The 24,623-nt window shown below is 50.7% G+C and overlaps 1 protein-coding gene across 1 annotated transcript; it reads right to left on the bottom strand.

The window, feature by feature from the left end:
- Positions 1-3,728: 3,728 nt before the first annotated feature.
- On the bottom strand, positions 3,729-24,458 carry ctnnbip1 (catenin, beta interacting protein 1). The gene is made up of 4 exons (XM_079740763.1): positions 24,296-24,458; positions 15,061-15,175; positions 13,361-13,451; positions 3,729-6,166 (listed from the first exon to the last, which is right to left on the bottom strand). The coding sequence occupies exons 2-4, from the start codon at positions 15,154-15,156 to the stop codon at positions 6,108-6,110; spliced, it is 246 nt and encodes an 81-aa protein (XP_079596889.1). The 5' UTR covers positions 15,157-15,175; positions 24,296-24,458; the 3' UTR covers positions 3,729-6,107.
- Positions 24,459-24,623: the final 165 nt, after the last annotated feature.

Genomic DNA, 24,623 nt, shown 5'->3' with positions numbered 1-24,623 from the left:
GGGATTAAAGTCTGTGTAGCAGGGAATGTTGGTGGTTTTGTGTTCACTTTAACGCAGGTGGTCCATGAGACCTGAGAACCAACAGACACGAGCCCCCGGGGCAGATGAACCCCCCAGGGCAGATGAACCCCCAGACACTAGGGGGGGCAGGTGCACTAGCAGCAGGGCTCTGGAAGACACCGTCTTGAGAAGGATGAAATACCTGTCACACCTTTTTCTACGTTTTCGTACGGCCGTAGCAGTAGCTTCTGGAGATGTGAGGTTAAACACATGTAGCCCTAACATGTAGAGGCTGAGGGTTTAAACGGGGGGCGGTATGGGGTTGTCCAGCACCCTGTTGAGGTTAGCTGTAATGCTGAACTACGGTCGACGGCAGGTCGCTCAGGGTACTCACACGAGGTCCCTCTCTGTGGAACTGCTTTTGTAATGTGGCAGTTTCAGGGCTGGCAAGTCGTTTGATGAACCGTGGGGTGAGATAGTCACAGTAAGTGATGTATTGTGCAAGCTTTCTACAAGCTCGTCTGAGTCCTCTGTAGGGCCAAGCGATGGACAGATTGAAGGACACCCCAATGTATATATACAGGGAAAGAAAACCCTTCTCAGGCCGTCTGAAACCCAACCGAAAAAAGAATATTCAACCAAAAACTTAAACTTGACTTAAACTAAATTCAACCTCAAAATAAAAACAGGCATCACATGGGAGGGAGTGATAAAAGTCACGTCTGAGGGATCTGCACATGAGAGGAGCTGGGGTTGAGAGGAGATACGGAGGTCTACCGCATGAAAGGAACTGAAATCCCTCAGCGGGGGGGGGGGGGGGGGGGAGGGAGGGAGGGGGAGAGGGGGGGGAGGGGGGGGGAGTCAGCCAGCAGTGGCTCCATCTCATTCATTAGTCATGAGCTCTAGGGTGGGCCAGGGTGTTGTACAGTGTGTATCTGGGAAGACACGCACACACAGACACACACACACACACCGCTCCACCACCACGCACACACACAGACACACACACACACACAGAGCACCACCACCACACACACACACACAAACATCACACACACACACACACAAACATCACACACACACACACACAAGTATACCGCACAACCACCACACTATCACACACACACACACACGCACAGCATGTGTGATTGTGAGTTATTGTTCCTTGCTGCATCATTCCCACAGCAAGCAAGCGCGTCTCTCTCTCCTCCTCCCTCTGCCTCTTCCTCCCTCTGCCTCTTCCTCTCTCTCCTCCTCCCTCTGCCTCTTCCTCTCTCTCCTCCTCCCTCTCGCCCTCCCTCCTCCCTCCTCCCTGGCATCGTCCTCCCAGCCTGGTTTGGTAAAGCTGACTCATTGGATGGGGTGGAGGGGGGGAAGTGAGGCTTATCTCTCTCACTGTCTCACCCTCGCTCTCTGAACCTCCTGCACTCTTTCATCCTCTCACAGCCTTCTCCCTCTCTCCCTGTGTCACCCTCTCTCTCTCTCTCTCTCTCTCTCTCTCTCCACCCTTAGTCACCCTTCACTCATACACTCCGCCTCGAGTTCATGATTCTTCTTCCGTTAGACTCGACGGAGCTTGTCAGAGTGTGTGCACCGGTGGAGAGTTCCGCCTCAATAGCGGCAGCATGGGGGGTGTCTGCCCCCCGGGCGGAGAGGGACGGAGACGTGGGGGTGTAGGGAGACAGACCGGGAGCCTCTCCCGTCAACGGAGAGGAAACAAGTTCTCTGAAGACCTCAACTGTCTCAGGGCATTAAATATGGACCAAGCATTCGCAGCCCGGCGCTGTGACTGATTCCAGATCTGACTGATTCCACCGGAGGCGCCGACAGGAATCTGGTTGCTTTTGGAACACGCAATCTTTTTCCCGGACGCCATTTTGTCTTTCAAATGTAGTGTCATCCTTGCTGCCGATTCATGCACTAGTTCCGCAAATGATTGTTTCTTACACAGAGGTCGAACAGAAATAAGAAAGGTCACAGGAGAGAGGCAGACTCACTGTGACATAAACAAGGACTTTAGTAAATAACGTTATAGGAGGACGGGGACCCACAGATGGCACCTCGCTTACTGCTCACTTGACGTTGGGATACATGACACATGGAACCGGACGGAGTGAGGAGACATCTTGATAAGGGCTGCAAGTAGACAGCAGCCAGACCCTCCCAGTATGGACCCCAGACGTGAGGCGCTGGAGTTCAGTCCACAACGTGACACGCTAGCACTGCTCGTCTGTCCTGGGTCACAGCAGATAAACACAACATACTGATAGCGTACTGGGATCTCTTACTGTTTCTACGGCCATTTGTATTGGGGATGGAAACAAGATGGCTTCCACCTCTGTCGCTGTAAACCACTGAGGTTGTTTTTGATTCAATGGAGCGTGCTACTGTGGACAGAACACAAGATACACAAGCTGCATGAATATGACCTATATTCTATTATAATATACACCTTATATTATCCTGTGCCCCCCAATGTGCCTCACATTCCTGCAGAGAACTGCACTCCCATAGAAGGGATTTGAACAAAACACAGCGGACAGCGTTCCGGTGATACACAGGCGGTCCAGTGCCAGCAGTACAATCAGGAACATTTAAAACCCGCCAACAGCTGGTGTGTTCTTCCCTGGGCCAGGTCCCCTCTTCAGCGCCGGTACTAAAGGAGGAAGAGTGCCTGGGAATCCAGAGCAGATGGTCGTCATTAGCACCAAGAAAAACACGGCACCCCATTCCAGACGTGATGGCTCCATCATCGCAGCGCAGAACATCTGTCTCAGTCCAGCGCCGGTCGCCGGAGGTCCTCGGGAACGGCGGCAGTTTAATGTTCTCTGTTCATTTTAGTGCCGCATGTGATGTGGGCCACGAAGGAGACTCAGGGTCTGAGAGCTCAGCTCTCTGGACCGGTCTGTACTGAGTGTCTAAGATGGGTTCAAGGCCTTGGGTCTGTACTGAGTGTCTAAGCTGGGTTCAAGGTCTTGGGTCTGTAGTGAGTGTCTAAGCTGGGTTCAAGGCCTTGGGTCTGTAGTGAGTGTCTAAGATGGGTTCAAGGCCTTGGGTCTGTAGTGAGTGTCTAAGCTGGGTTCAAGGCCTTGGTTCTGTAGTGAGTGTCTAAGATGGGTTCAAGGCCTTGGGTCTGTAGTGAGTGTCTAAGCTGGGTTCAAGGCCTTGGGTCTGTAGTGAGTGTCTAAGCTGGGTTCAAGGCCTTGGGTCTGTAGTGAGTGTCTAAGCTGGGTTCAAGGCCTTGGGTCTGTATTGATTATGTGAACCGTGTTTTTGGTCTGGTTTAGGTTCTGGTTCTAGTGATGGAGACACGTGTGTGTGTTTGTGTGTGTGTGTCCCTGATTCTAACCAATTGTGTATTGAGAAGCACGCTGAGGATTATGCTTCGTATATGCCATGTATTTGTGTGAGGCCTTGCCATTGCTATGACAACAATGAAACTCAACCTGAACACACACAATAAAAGTAGGGCAGGCACTAATTGCTGATAGCAGCTTTACCTCTCCTCTGTGAGCCGTCTGTGTGGGATTTTTTTCTCAGCGCATTCATGGCTTTCTACCAGCCTTACTTGCTTCATGATGCGACAGAGCTATTTTAAAAGTTTATAGGGATAAACATACGCATATATATATATTCCGATCTTTGGTCAATATTTTGGCATTACCACGGAAACTTCCAGAATTGGTGGTAAAGAGACAAACAACCCATCTCACTGTTTAAATGTTTTAATGGTTCAGGTGGTATAGGATTTGGAAGCATTAACTCAAGACAACATCAGCAGCCTTACAGAACCAACAAATGAATGGCAACAGAGAATAAAGAAAACACAGAGGCAACATTGAAGAATGCATGGAAACATCTAGGCATTTCAAGCCATCACAGTAAAAAGATACACGATTCTAGTAAAACCAGCATGCTGAAAACCTAGGATATAAGCACGCACACAGCCACACACACACACTCCCACAATCGCACTCGCACACATACGAAGAGAGGCTGGGGACAGCCCTGATAGAACAGTAAGACACATTTAACTTGAAAGATAAAGTAATATGCATAGGCAAATAAAAAAAATACTAAAACAGAGGTAAACATAAAAAGACAAATTTCTTTGTCGCGAGCGGGCAGCCTGACCGGTCGGTTGGTCACGCGGTACATCGCAATGATTTAGAGGACATTCAAATATTAAAAGTTGGAGTTTAAGTTATTGCCGAGGGTTAAAAATGGATAACGCGTATCCATACAAAATGATCGTTTGTTACGTAAAAGTTTTAGAAAGAGCTAACAGCGACCGCTAACGTCGAGAAGGTACAAGCGATGGTCGTTGTGGCGCAGTGTTTACGATCCGCTTCGTAAAAGACTTCGGTCGTAAAACCAGACGGCGGACATGCTTGGCTTCAAAACATTAAGTTACAATTATTTAAGTTATACATGTTAACAAAGTATACTTAAAAAACACATTTAAATATCGAGCATGTCACTAGGAGAAACAAATCATTCATAAATCCAAAGAAAACCACTGAAACCAGGCGATCGATTATTACAAAGCAAACAGGTTTTTGATTTGAGCGAGGACATTAGCATGGAGCACGTCATAAAAATACTGTATCTTTCCCTTACAAAGTTGTTGCAGTGAAACAAAACGCCAGAACAGCTCTGCGTCACCTCGAATACACTGGTCAGATATACTGGTTACTATACTGGTTCCACAGCGGACGCAGACCGCAGCCAGAGACGCTAGAGGCTCCTCTTAGGTTAGCTAGCGGTTCTAGCTGCTCAGTCAGCTAAGCCAACTGTTTCCCGAATCATGTTGGTGGAACTCTAGGAGCCACCCACGACTAGAGAGACACACACTAGAACCACACCACTTTGGGGACAGCACCACACCGGGTACTAAAGAATCTGCTGCCGATATAGGACGATATCCCTGGTAGGTCATGTGAAGGACCACGATGTGAGCATATACCAGGAAGCAATAACCGTTTCAAACTGAGGTGATGCTGACCTCAGGGTGGAGGTTTTAGTGCGTGGTTACTGTTGTAAAGGGGAGTATATTGAACTCTAAACTCAGACTAGTCTGCTTGTGTTTCGTCCGTGCTGCTGTCCAGGAATGGGGGAGTGATTACATAAGTAATAAATTAGAAATACAGCCAGTCACTCAGGCTGCTGTAACCTTATCTTACAGAGTACTAACAGAACACCATAAAGTACACTTGGCACCATCAATGCTTACTGTATTTTCCCTAAAGTCTGTACAATAAAAACAAAAAACAAAAACTTTTCACAAGAACTCCAACAATGTGTTTGCTCAGGTATAGGATGTGTACACCTGTGTGTAAACCTTTAGGTGAAGTAAGGAGGATAGTGTTATCTTTTTAAATCAATAATAATGATGTAGATGCTTTCCTTTGAGATAAAGCCCAGCAGGCACCAACGGGAGGATGGAAACCAAAACTAAAACTGAAACAGCAGAAGGACCGCTGGGCTGATGGGGAGAGATGAGAGCAGTCATACGACCAGTCCACACTCAAAGGGAACAGAACGTAAATAAAACAACGTCCTGTACGGTCGTCAATGGTGACCGAGGTAAACGATGAATGGCCGACTCCTCCGATGACCAGAGCACAGGTCACAGAATTTAAAATATGATCAGCAAGACCAAAATATGCAATATATATATTAATGAAATAAAAAGGCAAAAAAGCAACAACTTCTAAAACGTTTTCATATTCATTCGCTCCAATGACATGTTTGGATCCACCACCACGCCCCCTATAAACCCAGCTAGCGGAGCGGGCTAGCACGCTAACGCAGGCTAGCACGCTAACAGGCTAACGCACCCCGCGGGCTAGCACGCTAACGAACACCACAGGCTAGCACGCTAACGCACCCAGCGGGCTAGCATGCTAACAGGCTAACACACCCCGCGGCCCATGTAAAGAGGAGGAGCAGGGTGAAGGAAGAGGCTTTGGGGAAGAGGAGCAACCACCTCTTGGGGGAGGGGGAGGGGGAGTCGTCGTCTCCCACCATGCCTCTTCTCTCTCCTGAGTCTGAGCAGGGTGGTGGTGGAGGAGGAGGTGTTGGAGTCGAGGGGTTGGAGCCCAGGGTCACTGCCGCCGGTCTTCGGCCTCAGAGCGGGAGAACGCCATCACCACGTCCTCTGCACCTGGAGGAGGGGGGGGCAGGTTAGACACAGGCCACCCATGGGTGCTGTCTCCCCCCACAACGCATCAATGCCAGAGAAGGCCACTCAGTTAAAAACAGGAACAGAGATACGAGCGTGGGAACACGGCGACTGCACGGAGACGCAGAACTCCTCTCCGACGGGACTCCGGGAACCAGAGGGGGAGTTGGTTCAGAAAGAGGAGGGAAAAGTTATTATTGAGTTAGTGTCCTCGCCGAGGAGTGGGTGATGGTGTGAGGGGGGGGTACACATATGAGTCACCGCTCCCATCAGCGCGGCCGAGCGGTGGTGTGGCGGTCCCAGGGTGGATGGACCCCCCGTTGTGTGTGGGCGGAGGTCAGGCTGGCAGCCTGCTGGTCTACTCTCAGAGGGGCTGTCGTGCGTTCGGTCTTTCCTGGCAAACCAAGACAACTCTTGAATCTTGCGCTGTTGAAAGTTTGCCCAGAGCCTGCTCCATTATTAACACTAATTAAAAAACCCTTAATGAATCCAAACTACTTTGCTCTATGAAGAACAGGAAATGTTTCATCGGTGACCACTGCTCTGGGGCGTGGTCAGCCACACCCGTGTGTACTCTGTCTGGACACGCAGAGGGAAACACACACACACACACACACACCTTAAGCCTACATTACTCAGACATTACACCATGAATGGCGGGGGAAGTTGCTGAGAGGTTTTAAAAGGCCCACCCTGGAATGACGACGCTAAGTCATTGCAGCAGAGGTCAGAGGTCAGCTACCTGGGCTACCTGCCCTGTTCCGAAAATGGGTCAGGCCGCAGCCTTGTAGCGTTTGATCAGCAGCCGGCCAAGAGGACCTCATCCAAAACGATTATTTATCGGACAATCTCATTTAGGGTTTGGGGGAGGGAGGTTGTTGATGATAAGGTGAATTATTGGCTCCACAAAGTACCGTTTCCTCGGGTTCCGTAGCACCGATACATCTAAAGCGTGGCCGCTCTCTGCATCTAGAATGTTAATGAGGTCAAAGCGGTGATCCTTGATCCATCAGCGCTGGAGTCAAACAGACCGGAGGCGATGCGCTCTGATCACCGGCTCCGCTTCTATGTGGATCTTCCTCGGTTTGGTCGCTGACAACTTTGATTCATGAAGGACAGCAGGGAGAAGCACTCTGCGGTCTCCCAATTAGGAAGCAGTAAAACAGAGCTCTGCTGTCCCCCCCCTCTCCCACTGACCCCCTCAACCCTTCTAGAAGTTCCTGCTCCTTGGCTTGACAGGGACGCAATCCAAGCACATCATCCTGCAACTGTTCCCAAAAGAGAGACGGCTACACTGTAACCAGCTCAACTGCTTGGCATCATCAGGCCAGGCAGTCGGAGAATTCCCTAGTACCCTCATCCAATGGGGGGTTGGGACAATTATGGAAGGACAACACTTGAAGGCTGCCAGGAAATGTATTCCCGTGTCCCTTTGTAACGACGGTCACGGTGGTAGAGCAGCATGATAACAAAGGCCCCGTCTCCACTTCAGACAGCAGCGGCCGCGTTTCAGAGGGGCCAGAGCGTGTGAAGATGCCTTCCTTGTTCCTGGGCTATAAAAAGCCTCTGCTCCAGTCAGCACTAGACGGCTTGTTAGATGGAATTATTGTGGCAAAAAAGATGAAAGTGGGCCTGAGACTGCTTTCCGCTGGCGTTCGTCAGTAGAGACGGCTGGAGCCGTCCTCGTCAGAGAGTAGCGCTCTCCGGTCCAGCCTGGGTCCATTCAGTGCGTCTAACGAGAGGATAACGAGGGGAGTCTAACGAGGGGTCTTGTGGTCCCCTAAGGCCCCCACTATACTATAACTATAACACCTCCTGACGGCCACACAGCTTCAGGACAGGGGCTAGTCTCATCTTTTCTGTACACAGCCAAGAGAAAAGATCAGCCTGGTCCAACGGGTCTAGACTGGGGGGGTGAGGGCCATCAGGCCGTGGTACCATAGGATGGGGGGTCACCGAGTGGCCGACACGCACCGAGGGGTCAACACCACGACTCTGGAGGAAGGAGAGACGTGACGGCACTGAGCCCACAGTCACATCAGAGGTTTAGAATCCAAATGAGCGTTCAGGAGATAGGTGAGCACAATGGCAGACAGCAGTCCTGTCCAGTTACCAGTGGAATGAGCTTCACCCCGTGGTCGCGGCTGATCTAGAAGAACAACCGTAACCCATCGTAGTAATATCCGTTCATAGGCTATACTAATATTCATCATTTAGTCCTCACAGAGCCTTGTATCTGTGTTGCAGCGTACGACCCCGATATATGTGGAGACGGACACACACGCAGACAGACACACATGCACACAGACACACACGCAGACAGATACACACACACACACAAAAGCAAGCGCCCATTTAAAAAAATTTAAGAAATGTCAGCCGTGTTGCCTAGCAACGGGAGAAAATACGACTGCATCAGTGGCACGCTGAGCACCGCGGTCCGCGGGGCAGAGGGCCTCCAGGTCCAAACCCCCCCCCTCCTCAGTGACGCTCCCCACAGGCTGAGCTCGGGGGGGGGGGTCACCACGACACAGACCCAGCTGACTGACCCGGTTGAGGTACGAACACACGACAAGAACCGGGAGGACGGAGAGGATCCACAACACCGGCGGTACGGCGGTCTGCATCCCCTGACCCCTACACCGTGACCTCTGACCTGCTGTACTCTGGGGATCCGGTTCACCCTGTCATCTGTGGGGGCCCCCGGGTCTGTGTATCTCACACACACACCCCACCCCCACCCCCACCCCCACACACACACACACACACACACACACCCTCCACCAGGAAGGTAAGAGGCCGGGGCTGGGACGTGGTGTAAATGTAGAAGTATTAATCAGAGCTGAAGCATCTGAGGTCAGCCCAGCAGATCAACACATGGAGTTGAATACCAAACGCAGCGCCCCCCCGCCTCTGTCAGCAGCACGCCGACCAGCCACCAGAATTCACTTAGTGAAAGGTGTCAGGTCGTAGCTCTGCTGTAGCGTCAGAACGTTCGTCCCCACGCCCTCTATAAAGACGATGAGGCTTGGGCTCACAGGCCGGTCTGTCTGCGGCTGAACGGTGAACAAAGGGAACACCATCGCTGTATTGATCTGGCCAAGCAGGAGAGGAGGGCCATGGGGGGGGGGGGTGCGGTATCACACCCTGGCTGGGTTAATTACCGTGCCAGGGTGCCCCAGGGGCTCATGGGTAATGAGGCCCTACCTCCTCTACAGGCACGGTGCATCGCCGCGGCACAGAGTCCCTACAGGGAGCCCACCCGCCCCCGCCCGAATGTAGGTGGTTACTACGGCAACGGGTCTCCTCCTTGGTCTCCCTCCCTCCATCCCTCCTCCTGGTGTCTGTCTGTGCTGGCACACCCAGCCTCCGAGCGGCCGGTGCTCCGAACGACGTACAAACGCCCTGCGGGTGTGGAGCTGGTGTGGCCACAGTAACATCTGATAGGTGTGTACTGTACTGCCATACTGAGGCCGTCATAGCAGCCCTGAAGGACACCCCGTACCCAGGGTACATTTAGTCCAGCCCTAAAAAGAGTGTTAGCCTTGATTTGTTCTCTCACCCACAGCTCCCAGTTCCCCCTTCCCTCTCCGCCAGTGGGACCCGGTTTCATCAGGACGCTCCCAGACAACAAGAGTGCAAACAACCCACTGATCCTCCACAGCCTCGTTGGCCTGATTAAAGCAGCATCGCGTGAAATCAGCATTTACATGTATGCTAATCAGTCAATTAAACCCGTGCAAAATGCTAATCACTGACCTTGTAGACTTTAGAGAGAATATGAACGGCAGCCGATGAGTTTGACTCATTTATTCTGGATGAACCAGACAGGATACTGGATCAGAACCCTGTCGGGGTACTGATCCCCTCATCTACTGATGAGGGGGTCGGTTACTGATCCCCTCATCTACTGATGAGGGGGTCGGGTACTGTTCCCCTCATCTACTGATGAGGGGAAGGGAGCAATGTGCACGTGTTGGCCGCAACATGAAGAGCTCAGCCTCCTGCTTACGACGACAGGTCGAGCGACTCGCTGCGAAATAACTCATACCTAAAATGGCCGCCGTATAAATGCCGTCACCCGCGTCCTGAGCCCACAACGAGCCCCTCCTTCCTGCCTTGCGGGGCCCGCTCAGACCTGACAGAGGCCCTCCGCGGTGAGGCCCTCCGCGGTGAGGCCCTCCGCGGTGAGGCCCTCCACCGTGAGGCCCTCCACCGTGAGGCTCTCCACCGTGAGGCCCTCCACCGTGAGGCCGTCCACCGTGAGGCCCTCCACCGTGAGGCTCTCCACCGTGAGGCCGTCCACCGTGAGGCCCTCCACCGTGAGGCTCTCCACCGTGAGGCCCTCCACCGTGAGGCCGTCCACCGTGAGGCCCTCCACCGTGAGGCCCTCCACCGTGAGGCCCTCCACCGTGAGGCCCTCCACCGTGAGGCCCTCCACCGTGAGGCCCTCCACCGTGAGGCCTTGGTTCAGCTCCGTGTAGATATGGTGAGCGACCGGCATCGAACGGCGTCTGCTCCTACACCCCCCCCACCCCCCACAAGCACTCTGCAATCGATGAGCCTGACGAGTCACAATGTGTCAATGCTGGGGGAGGACCTTCACACAACAAACGGGGGGGAAGAGAGAGAGAGAGACAGAGACAGAGAGGGTGTGTTCCCCTGAATCAGCATGTTCTCAGACCTTTGGATGTTTGCTGCACCTTTTGAGTGACCAAAGAACTTTGGTGACAAGGTGAGAGAGCGAGCACAAGGGGGAGCGACGGCACGAAAGAGAGAGAGCACGAGAGAACAAGAGCGAGAGAGAGAGAGAGAGAAGAAAGCAAGTGGGTGAGAGGAGTACCCGAAGAGAGAGAAAATGGCATCTTCAAATAACACTTATCCACTGCTTACATAAACAGTGATTACCTTTGGGGGTTTAAATAGATTTGGGAGAATATTTACACGTACTGTCGAGTGTGATTTGGCAAAGGTCTCACGTTGCCCACAGCTCAGACAGCTTTAGCCGAGGGGAAGCGTGCTAAGGCAGTGATTGGGATGCTGCTCTCTTCCCAGTGATCCATCAGACCCCACCATGCCCACTCAAAGGGGGGGGGGGGGGGGGTGGAGACTCAAACGGGGGGGCAGCGGATTGAATGATTTTCCCTCATCTGAAGGCACCGAGGGGGGGGGGGGGGGGCGAGGAGAGAGAACAGAGTACACACATCATATGCATACATCTCTAAATACTATTACCCCAATCGAATCAGTCCTCATTCTCCTCATATATATTTATCTACAGCAACGGACCACACTTAATTCAATCCTGGGGTATTCTTGGCTCTTCCTGGGGCCAGACCCCGCCTATCTCTACCAGTCTGCAGCCGGCCACCGCTCAGAAAGGATTAATTCAATTTGGGCGACAAATGGAATAATTATTTATGGTACACCGCCACACATAGACACACACACACACACACACACACATACACACACACAAACACCACCACACACACGCACATACAGACACACATGGCCACAAACACACACAAGGCCTCAGTCACTCACACACACACACTCTTTAATCCTACCGATCCGTTTCGGTACGTTTGCCTACGGCCTCAGCAGACCGCCCATCTGGGTATTCCAGACGCTTTGACGGCCTTCCTGGCAACACTCCGCGGGGAGGGTACCCATGCCTCCCCCAGCAGGTCCACTACCTCATGAGGTAGACCAACACCTTCGCCCCCCCTCCTTCAGGATGGCCCCCTGAACTGTAGGGGGGGGGGCGCGTGACCAAACGCCACTTAGCGCGTCCTGTGATCTCTGAAGGGTCCTCCTCTACACCTTCTGAGCCCCCTCCATTATTAATGCCGCTCTTTCCACAGCGGGCGCCGTATCGACCCCGGGGGGCGGTTCTATTTCTGCTCCTCGTTTAGGGGGGGGGGGGGCACACGCTGCAGAAGGGATGGGACTGGAGAGGGGCGACAGAGGAAACGTAGCCACGATGGGTCTTTTACATAAGACTGCTTTAAAACAGGCCGCGGTCAACAGGGAGATACAGACGAGGGGTTCAGGCCACAGCGATGCTAGAACATGTCTCCTCCCCGTGTCCCGTTGGCCGTGCACCCTGCGGTGCTTCAAAGGGACCCCTCAGCCCGCCCTGTTCAAGGTGGCATCACCCACTGCAGATGAACACTGCCGGGGACATGTCTATTGCAGAAGATGCCCTTCTGTGGATTTATTTACTTTGCCACCTACCGCCTCGTATTACCATCCACCTAATCCCCTCCCCTCATTCGGGGGCACGGTTAAGCTAACAGACGGGGGACAATAAGGTTAAACAGAAGCCTTTCTCCTGGAGTGGGACACACATGATTCACCTCCAGAATCAAAGGCACCTGGTCGGACCAGCTGTTTACCCGCTGGGGATGGGTACTAATAAAAGATTGCTTCTACCTGAGTCCCAGGTGGGTCGCAGAGACCGCAGAGGCTTCAAAATAAGAGCGTGCTTTGGATTAGGCCTGGAAGGCAGCTGATAAAAGGAGAGGAAGTAGCTCACGTCCTTTGAATCATTTTCGGCTGCTTCCTCGGGTACTTGCTGAGGATCACGGTCTTTTTAAATCTAGCGCCCTCTTGTGGTGGAAGTCTGACCCGGCTACACATTAATAAATGTATAAAGAGAACAGCACACTCTAGCGTCCAATGACTGCACTGCAGTTCACAAACAAGACCCATCCATGTGAATACATTGCGTGACTGCTTCCCTTATTTACTTTCGTAACACCTTTTCACAGTCACACCTGGTCATTCCTGTTCACAGTCACACCTCTTCATACATGACCAGTCACACCGTGTGATACATGACCAGTCACACCTGGTAACAGTAAGGCAAAGCCATGTGACTTTGTTCCAGTCACGCTAGAAAAAGGTTTGCTATATATTTTTCTGTGTTGTACTTGTGTTCTCATCTGCACTGCCAAACAACGAACCCAGGAGTTCTGAGTTGTGTTTGAATGCAAGTTATGAAAATAGTATGGATGCAGTGTTAAATACAAAAGACTAACACAGCAGAGTAAGGAATAGCCGCCGAACAGTCTAGTGTGGTATTAAAGCTGCCAAACAGAGCGTGGCGATAAGGCCTCGTGGATCCCGGTATTGGGAGGTATAGACGAGGGTCTTGTGGGGTCCTCTTACCCTGGTCGATGTTGTGCTGAGGTAGTTGGCTCATCTGGCTGTGGACCACGCCTGCATAGTTCCGGAGGAACGCCTCTTCACTGGGCGTGAGCTGGGAGGAACACAGAAGGTGTGTTAGAGATGAGGACGTCCAACACATGACCCCCGAGCCACGCATCCAAATGATGGGGGGCTACAGGCGCTCACACAAGTGGTTGGACATTTGCTCTCATTAAATTGACCTAGTAGGATTTAAGTTTTGCTTTTGGATTGTTTTTTATCAAGACCTCAGATTTGCAGGGCTACTTGTGAACCACTTTATGAAAGTGGCTTCATTCCAGTTTAACTAGCTGAGGCAGTTTTATTTTGATAACGACTTTTCCTATGATTAGTTAGGGTGAGTCTGATCTCTTTTTTTGACCAAAGTGATCTTAATTTTTGGGCATTCAGCAGACGCTTTTATCCAAAACGACTTATAATAAGTACATTTGTCAGAAGAAAGAGAAACAACAATATATCACTGATGGTAGAGTCAGGTTGTTCATAGAACCACGTGCCGAGCACTAACAATTGATCTTGTAGGATGAGTCTCAGATGAGTGGTTCCAACAGCCTGCTCCAGGTTCCTTCTCATCTGCACTCTCCCCTTACGGGCACCAGTTTACCAGAGTCCCTTGACATGCAAATGGGGAGAACTCTATTGTGTGGTGAGCAATGGCTACAAGGTGTGCTCTCTGCTTGCTCAGCCCTTGGTGGTGTTTACTCTGTCTCATAATGACCCAGGCCAATGGACACATTCAGGTTGGATCTTGACCCTGGTGCCTGTGTGACTCATCCCCTGCTGGGCCAGACAGAAACGTCCTGAACCAGTGTTTCCTCTTCAGCAGCTGCACAGCGCCACCACTGGATGACCTGCGCCACTGCACGCAGCCATGCTGTTCTTTCATTATTAGATCTGTTCCATCTATTATTAGAATGTATGTTTGTGGCCCCCAATGCAATAGTTTTTTTGGCAAAAGATAGACACATTGTTTAATTTTGATATTTATAATTGGTGAAACACTGTGGAGAAATACTGTAATAGTTTACAGTACACCATCGTTTTCTGCCATATAAAAATAAATGTATTAGGTGGTATTAGCTCATGAATGGCTTGGCCATCATTAAGGAAGCATAAAGAGAAAAAACAACCGTATTACGAAACACAGACAATGGGACGACAAACCCTCTGACATCATCAAACGTAAACCAGTCATGTTGATGGGCAAGTTTGTCTGAGTCAGTTTCTCTGGAACACGTGGGGCTGGGAAACTGACTAACAGCCAGAAACCATCAGTCACCTCCGCCGAGGATTCAACGCAAACCGATCTCTAGTCGAGTCAGTCGGGTCAGCCAACTGGAGCTACTGCTTTCTAGAGGCCGTGGGTTTACCCCCCTTCTGAATAATGACCACACATTAGAACACTAAATGCATTGCCAGCACAACCTACTCTTGGTGTATACTGATGAATGAATCTGTAACAAGATAATCACAGGAAACAATCCCTTTGCGAGGGGGAACACAAAAACTATCCACCAATACTGAGTTATAAAGTGAGGACGCACATCTTAACGACCATGGTAACACATGGAGGAGCACTACTATACATTCAGCCTCTGGTCAGAGAACAGAGCTGGAACGGTAGACACCACACAGGGAACGAGCATCGGAAGTATACGTACATTGGATCCCATCTTCTTGAGCATGAGCAGAACCCGCACTTTCTGTTGGATGTACATCTCTTCAGGAGACTTCCCCGGGATCTCCTCCCGGTTCATGACCCCTGCTCCTGTAGCTCTGCGGACACAAACACGAGCACACGTTAACCTTTACATTACATTCACATTATGGGCACCAAGCAGACGCTTTTATCCACAGCGACTCAAAGAGAAACAACAATATCTCTGTCGGTACAGAAAGGATGTTCATAGAACCAAGTGACAATCGCTAGGTTAACCCATTCCCTGTATACTACAAAGATAGCTAGGATAAGACGCTACAGATAGCTACATTCTATTTTCAAGTTCCAGGACGTACAACACACAATAAGCGTGTTAACACACTCAATCAAGCTTGATCAATGCGGCAGAGTGTTTTGGGCTGTTAGGGTTCAGAATCCATAAGATAAGGCAGTGAGGATACGATAAGCCTATGGCAGGACTAGAGCAGTGAGGACGGGCCTCATGCTGTCACTGCGTCAGAAATGTGCAGATATCCTCCATCTCATCAGGCCCTGGTGCCTCCGTGCTGGACAGCAGCAGGTCCAGCACGGAGGCACCAGGGAGCCTCAAGGACGCACACTGCTGCTGGCGCTTCGTTAGAACTGAACGGCTGCCGGCGGTGAGTCACCGGGGCTTCATCTGGCGCCGCCATGCAGCGAGGAGGGCCTCCGTTAATACAGCACGTCTCTCCTCAGAGCCCGGCCCGCCCTCAACCCCCTCCCAGCCAGTAAGGACCGGGCTTCAGGAAGGGCCATATATGGGCGTGGCCGCGCAGGAGGAAGACGACAAGAGCCGAGTGAAGGCGACTGCGCTGCGGCGGTTGCTGACATGCCAGCCACGGACAGGCGGACCGATGCCACGCTGACGTCCGGATTTCACACAGTTTCGTGGCGTGAAAGACCTCGACATCGAGAGTACAATTCAACTGAAAGCCAAAAATAACTCGATTTTCCCCAAGATGATGCTACATGCCACATGCATGTCCTATACGATATGGAGGGAACAATATTAGTATGCACATCTAGATTCCACCCCCCCTCCTGGTTAGAATGATCGGTAATGCCCATGGGGCCTCGGGGCAGCTAGCTGGGGTAATCCCTCCTGGCCCCCTATCCATACAAAAGGACCAGTAATGCACGTTGAGGCTGTTTGATGTGGGGCTGTACTTATAAATGAGGAGCTAGTTGCTACGGCTAGCTGCAGCTCTTGGCCAGTCATTGCAAACACCAGCAGCATGGGTTGGCGAGCCAGTGCACCAGTCGACTCTTAAGACACACCAGACTCCATCGATGGGGGGATTAGAGGAGTATGGATGACACTCGTGGAGGACCATACTGCGCTTTAAAGGGGCGGACCGGAGGAGCAGGAGAGGGGGGTGGCCGGTCCGCTGAATCACCGCCCAACCCTGACAGAGAGCACCGACTCAGAGACACAGAGAGGGACGGGATGAAGGGGCCCGGCGTGGGTCAGGGGCAGCGTCTCTGAGCACCGTCAGAGGACGGGAGGTGGAGGTGAAGGTGGAGGCGGAGGTGGAGGCAGAGAGGAGAGGGGTTAGCAGGAGCAGCCTCTCTTTGCCCCGGCGGTGAGGTGTTTGATCACATCTCTCTCCACTCCCGACATCAGAGGGCTTGAGCCCAGAGACTCCCCCAAGGAGGGCGAGCCCGGAAGGCAGCCATCCAGCGGGCTCAGGATGGCTGCCTTCCTTTCCTCTCACCCCCCCCACTCAAATACAGGATCAATGATTCAATCTATAAAATACTCCACACAGGCACCGGAACATTGTGCTACGATGACGACTGCGGGCAGATTCAGCCTTCCTGTATTCTCGGAGCAGTGTGAGGTTAACGATGTTCTGACGGAGCGAGCTGACGCTGCAGGAGAAGAGAACCACGAGCCGGCAGTAGAAAGCTGTACCTGAGCGTCTCCTCCAGAAATACACTTTCTAAAAGTAGCCCTGGATCACCTGAGCTTTTGTAGTTGAGAAAGGGCTCCATATTTAGCCTGCACCGCCGTCAAACGGTTTGGGATGGGCTGCAATAGCTTTGCTATTTGGATAAATCAGGCTATCGCACAGAAGCCTGGTGGATTAATTTGGGACATTCAACGCAGCGCTACACTGGCACACGGTTGTCATCGCTGGCGAACGTTTGTTTATACACACGGTCATGATCCATATCCTGGGGTATCTGTTGGACTCATGGTGCGATTTAAACAGCGGCATTAGCTCTGATAGGGTACTTTACTGGTTGCCATGCCAACCTTTCCCTCCAACCAGGAGCTAGCCAGATCCTTTATTTATGTCACCGTGCTGCTAGGACTCACACACATAAAGTACATCTAATTGATCCAACAGCACATCCACAATATCTCCATCTCATCATGTGAGGATAGAGATCGGCTTGCGATCGACTTACTATTTAAAAGATAAAGGAACAATGGGGATTTATGATGTAGGAAAGTAATGAATGGAAAATGATATAGCAACTATTTATTTATTAACTATTAGTTATTTGTTCTCAATTAACAATTAATTGGTCAAAAAGGAATAGCAGAAATTACATTTGGCCTGTTCTATCACTAATTGTAAGTACATCTTATCATCTTCTGAATCTGAATATTCAAATAATGTTTCAGAAAGTTACGTTTTCAAGAGCATTTGAGGAGATAATGTGGTAGGCCAGGCCACACACACAAACAAACACCAAAGAACACCTCACAGGCCTGGATCCTCCACCCTGGCACCTACCAGCTGGGACATTACGAGTCTCTGGGCCCCAGGATGCATCCGGCGCAATTGACTTTCTACACCGACGCATGTGTCGTTGCTAGTTTGCAACTGGCGCAGAGCGTTCTTCTCCCTCCACAGGAACGCGTCGCTAAATTAGCGGCCGTTCGGCGAAAGGACGAGGCGTGTTCTGGCGCAAACGTTCCCTGGTGCTATCTTGCAGTTTCAGAAAACAATTCCGCCACAAATCAAGAAATACCTGGTTTAAAGTCAGTGGCGCGTTGTTCAGATGCTATTTTAAGGGTGCATGCATAATGTTGCTTGTGCGCCTCGTGCATACACTTTGCTTCTCTCATCTACCTAGCCACACATTCTTGGTAAATTATTTGGGAAAGAACAGCTGATACAGCGCTAATAAGTTGTACTTTTAAATCAATGCATCTGCAAACACCGTACAGCAAACACATTTTCTTAACACAGACATCGTGTACAAGCCCATAACTTTTAGGATTGATGAGTATTTGATCGTGAGAAAACATTGTTTTACCGCGAGTGAGTGTTAAATAGAATGAATGAATGCGAGCGCGCTTGTGTGTATGTGTAAAATAATTAATGAATGCGGGCGCACGCATCCATCTGTTTAAACACACGCAAACTAAACACGTAACGCATAATATAGTCCATGGCAATGTATATTAACGGGGGGACAAATGCATATTAGGAACGCAAGTCGATAATGATAATGCATACAATACTGGTAAGAAACAATGTTTGTTAATGTATTGCATATATCATTAAATAGAACCACAGTGACCGCATATCATATGTGTGTTAAGTTTTCTTTGCCAAAATTTATTTGAGGACTCAGTATTTCTGAAGTTGTGGAAGAAAACGCTATTCCATGTGTGAATTAGGCCATATTATTTGGCCATAAACTGAGCCATTTGAAGTTTGAAATTCATGTGGTCATGCATCTGTCTCATTGGAGACTGCAGACGCGCTGTCAAAATATCAACTCTTCAGATTCAAATGCGCTCATGGCTCTTAAAGGGGATGGGAGATGGCACTCTCATTGGTGTATTGCACGTTACGCCGAAACCTATGGCAACATCGCCATATAACCGCCCAAAAAGCTACTTGCGTTTGGCGCTTCTCACTTGCGTTTCAGAAAATAGGGCCCTTTGAGTCACTTGAGCAAAACCGGGTTATAACTAAAACATTGAGTAGATACCTCACTTATGTTGTTAAATGAGTGTTCCACCAAGACTGCCTTCTGTGTTCACAAGGTAACACATCAGTGATAGAGAATACAAGATCAGCCTCTGATACACGCCAGTGGGTGGGTAGATATTTGGCAGTGCCCATTCTCTCCCTTCCAAGAAGCATTTCTTTGAATAATAAACCGCTGAATGTCAAGTTAATTATTCTTGAGCAACGTGCAGCGTACTTCTGGCCGTCATTAATTCAGATATGCGTGCTGTTGGCCGTGTGCCTGTTCCCGGGGGACACAACAGAGCTGCTGTCTGGAGGCGTGGTCCTGGGGGGGGTCTAGCTGCTGGAGGTGGGCTCGCGATAGGCTCCCCCGCCGGGGGCCCTCCCCCCGCCAGCCAGGCCAACGCAGCGAATACCCAGACCTAATCAAAAGGATTGCCTCGGTGCTGAACTAGGGCTTATCCACACGCACACACACACACACACACACACACACACCAACCCGAACCCCCCCATCCAGCTCACTCCCTGGCGGGTGTCAGCGTTGTGCTGGGTTGGGTCGGATCCCGTGGCGTTCTGTAAAGCCTCAGAAGCCAGTTCCGCTAACTAGGCCTGCTGGAGGCAACGCCACGCCAGCAGACACAGCGCCGTTCAGTAATCCAAGCACGAGGCCCGCTGGTTTTGCTGACAATGGCAGTTTGTGGGGAGGATGCAATGTCTGTCAATACGCGTTTTACTGTAGTGTTTTACACGTAGGTGGAGGTGTCAAAATGGGGGGTCTCTTTGTTGTTTTACTGTAGCTGGCGTAAAAATGGCCCAAATGTCTCAATACTTGAGACATTTGGGCCATTTTTACGCCAGCTACCGATATTACATATTCTTGCCAATATATTGGTGAATCATTGGTGTTATTTTTCTACTTCATGCCCTGGGTGTTTTTATGTTATATAATTAGTACCATACATTAGGCTGTCCTAAGTAACTCTAGTTCAGCCCAACCACCGCTCCTGCCCTTCCACGACACACCCTGGAGTCGGCCCCGGTGGCCGGCTGCCAGGGATCACACGATGCAACGCGATCGCCACTCTCAGTGGACCGGGGTCAGCCAGACCGCGGTGGGGCCGTGCCCTGGTGGCGCACCGCACTGGGTTAACCCAGCTAGCACAAACCGTTCTTACCCTTTCTAAAGCGCACAACGTCTGATTGTTTTGCAGCGGTGTCTCCCCTAGGGTGCTATGGGCGACCCTCTAGGCCTAGGGTGCTATGGGTGACCCTCTAGGCCAGAGGCCAGAAGACAAAGTGCAGGAAGGGAGAAGTGGCCTCCATTCAGTGAACCCACGTGGACGTGTGAGAAACTGAAGAGGGCTGGATGCCTGGTGTCTAGGCCAACTGGGTGTGCCAAAGGCGGAAGGCCCGGTGCTGGGGGGTAGCAGCTGTGTACGGTGCTGGTTTCGGTACCGCACACAGCTGCCATGCCCGTGAACCCGGCCAACGACGAGAGAGGGGGGGGGGGGGGAGAGGAGGAGGGGGACACATCTGACTATGGGATACTAGAATATAGTGGAACTCGATGGACATGAGTACATCCCATGAATTTCAATTCTAATTAGTTTACGATATATAATATATACAATATATGTATTTATCCAATGTAATGGGCAGACTTCTCTTGTGAATGGCCCTGCCTTTCTCTATAGGTCAGGGCTGAATGCGAGTGTGTCTGTAGCCCCTGCTGGCCGTTTAGGGCCGTGCTGGGGGCCGCGGCCTGCCTTTGTGCCGTCCTCCCCATATCTACACTGTACACAACAATGGCCGCAGTATTACGGGGACAATGCCACTGAAGCGGATTGTAAAAATAAAGACTGGTAAGTAGGTCATGTGTTGTTAACACGTGAGGCATGAATGCAGACGAGGCTGCTGTCCAACGCCACGGACCTCCGCAGGCTTAACTGCGGTTGAGTTGCAGGTATGCCTTTACATTACGCTTACATTCAGGGTGTTTAGCAAATGCTTTTCTCCAAAGCGACTTACAATGAGTACATTTGTCAGAAGAAAGAGAAACAACAATATATCGCTGTCGGTACGGAGAGGATGTTCATAGAACCAAGTGCCAAGCACTTAAACTCGCTGGGTTGACCCAGTCCCAGTGTACAGAAGAGATAGCTCGGATAAGACGCTACACTAGGGCTGGGCGATTAATCGAATTTCGATCGTGATTTTGATTTTAGCGTCAAACGATCACAGAATTAACATAATCGAGTTTGTTTTTTTTTTGTTTGTTTTATTAAATGTTTTAGAGAAAGGGCAGAAGAACAGAACAGCTGGATACATATTTGTATATTATTTTAGATTGGAACATTTTATTTTTTACCATTTTGTGTATTTTTTTAAGGCGAAATTTCAAAGTTCTTAGTTACAAAGTATTTTTTGGGAGAGACATGCTGAATAAATACAACTTGTTTTCAAACTCAAAAATAATCGTTTGAATGATCGTGGTTTCAATATTGACCAAAATAATCGTGATTATGATTTTTCCCATAATCGAACCGCCCTAGACTCAATGCTAAATACTATTTTCAAGTGCCAGGGCATACAAAGGACGTATGTATGCCTATCAAATGAACCCCTAGCCTAGGGTAAGGTGTGTTTCTGCATGCAGTTGGGTGTATTTGGATCAATGTGTTCCTGTACCCTGGCCTATAGACTAATCTATATCACACCCTGTAGCAGCGCAGGGAGATGCTGATCGCCTGGTGTGGAGTCACTACAGCATGCATTCCTGCTGCGTGGTTAAAATACCGTGTTCCTCTTGTGCGCTGTTTGCGTCTTCACAGAGACCCTTAAGAGTGTGAAGTGTAGGACTAATTCATGTCATAAAACGTAATCACGGCGTCTGCGGCTACAACTTATGATGCATTTGCTTTCATGGATTTACACATTCAGACCGGCAGCCCATGATGGAGCAGGGTCTGTGATCTCAGCGAGCGTCTGCCCACGCCACAGCCTCTCAGGGGAGGGGATACAGACGTGGCTCCCTTAAGCTGGTCCCTGGGGACCACAAGAGACTCAAACATTTCAAAAGCACCAACATCAAGGCGGAGAACAGAGGCATCTGCATGGGGGGGGGGTGATGTATTAAGACATTACTAGGGATGAGGCTATGATTAGGCCTAGACCTTTCTCTTAGATCATATTTTTATGCTATTTTTTATTATGGGTGCCATAAGGGACGAAGACAGAGGCTCCTGCATTATAGATAAAAACATAGCAGAATTGATTGCATTATGCGCACATAAAGCATTTCTTTCTTCCTTCCTCAGAAAGCAGATGCATCGTTGTATTATTCCAGCCTCTTGCTGCTCTGGACACAGTGTCCAAGTCAGGAATGAAAATAAATAGTCGTGCGAGTAAAAAGAGTCATGCGAGAAGGCATCTCAACTTCGGACGGTCACCATAGGAACCGCTGTAAATACGGAGCACTGATACGAATTCCCCTTTGCTGGCCCTTTCCTCGGCTGCTTTAGAGACAGCAGACATTGTTGTCACTCAGAGGAAGGGGATTGATGAGATGGAAGGGGGTACTGCACACTGAAGCGCACCTGGCCTGGCTGGGAGGTGGAATCATGTACTACGGATCCCAGCCACACCAGACATGGTCATGGTGCCACCAAGACTTTAATAGCATGAGGTGGTGCAGCATGGGGTGGCCATGATAGAAGCGGAGGGGGAGGGTTATAAGCCGTTACCCATGGCCAATCACTCAAGCCAACCTCATTTATGCCCCTGGCACAGGCAGTATGCCAACTTCACAGCTGAACATGTCAGCTATCTGACAGTTGGGTGAAAGCAGACATTGTATGGCATTCAGTGGCAAAAGAAATCCAAGGGTGGGGATGGATATAAAAATAGATTGTGGTAGGCGGAACAGCACACATAGTTTTAATTAAAAACACACTTCACTTCTATACTGGGAAAATGCCTGGCATATTTTTGGGGAGAAACATGTGAAGACCCAATTCACAGTGTTAAAAGAGAAAGGGCATTGGAGGAGGCTGGCTTCAGTTTACAAAATGACCATTTGGTCAGACGTCTCCCCCAGTAGGACCAAGAGTCGCTAATCCAAATGAGATGAGGATCAAGATCAGGATCAAGACCCTGCTGGGTTTTTGATGCCCTGCTTTTATTCAACAACACACATACGGAGGAGGATCATTATAAAAAGTTAAGCTGAAGTAATGTGATTCGGTCAGAGACTAACGATAACATCTTATAACGTTTTCAGTGTAGTTGTCGATACATGGAAGCACTAGTTATTTTAAGCCAATAACACTACCGTGGCATCAGGAACAAATAACCCTAACGACAAATTCACCAAGTGTATTCAGTAGGTGAAGCAGGACATTTCCACCATAGCAGACCGACCGACCCCCGTTAGAGGACCGACCGACCCCCGTAGAGGACCGAACCGACCCCCCGTAGAGGACCGAACCGACCCCCTGTAGCGGACCGACCGACCCCCGTAGAGGACCGAACCGCCCCCCCGTAGAGGACCGAACCGACCCCCCGTAGAGGACCGAACCGACCCCCTGTAGAGGACCGAACCGACCCCCTGTAGCAGTCCAACCCGACCCGACCCCCTCTAGCAGACCGACCCGACCCCCTCTAGCAGACCGACCCGACCCCCTGTAGCAGACCGACCCGACCCCCTCTAGCAGACCGACCCGACCCCCTGTAGCAGACCGACCCGACCCCCTGTAGCAGACCAACCCGACCCCCTGTAGCAGACCGACCCGACCCCCTCTAGCAGACCGACCCGACCCCCTGTAGCAGACCGACCCGACCCCCTCTAGCAGACCGACCCGACCCCCTCTAGCAGACCGACCCGACCCCCTGTAGCAGCCCTTCTCCAGCTAGCCACCAATCGATCATTCATCGCCTTCTAGCTCCCCGACCCGCTAACAACCTCCATTGTGCGAAAACGACAACGGTGCTAACGCAAAAGTTACATTTAGATCCACGTCAGCCTCTCCAAAACGCCAAGAATCGGTGTTAAACGACACTCCGCTTCCCCAGTACAACCAGGGTACGGAGCTAGGCTAACAGGCTAGCAGCCCGAGACAAAAGCCTGAATGAAGCGGGGCTCCAGGTACCGCTGCCCGGCCGAGCAGCAACACACAACCCACCCCACCCCACGGGGCTCCAACCCCCTGCTACTGCCTGCCCCGTTTTTTATTAAAAAACAACCCCGTTGTCGCTTACCCCTCCTGGTCCAGCTTTTCTTTCTTCGGTATCCTATTTGAATGGTGTGTTGTTTTAGGAGGGCGTCCTGTTCCGGGGTCACATCCCTCCAGTCGGCAGAGGCTGAACGACGGGATTCACGCAGCGAGCTCCCGCTGTTAGTTCGTTTCTCACCACCAGGGGCGCCGTTGCACACTCAGAGAAACACAAGCCCCCCTCCCCGGGTTCACCAAGGACCCCCATACAGCTATCGAAGACATTGCTAGTATGAACGAATAATTATAAACGATACTAGGTGTCAACATTACCTATGTTGAATAGATAATTATATGGTTATTTTTACCTCATA

Source organism: Pollachius pollachius, assembly GCF_949987615.1.
Source record: "Pollachius pollachius genome assembly, chromosome: 8".
NCBI classification, from domain to species: Eukaryota; Metazoa; Chordata; class Actinopteri; order Gadiformes; family Gadidae; genus Pollachius; species Pollachius pollachius.
Note: the sequence above shows the minus strand (reverse complement) of the source record. Positions and strands in the feature narration are given on the sequence as shown.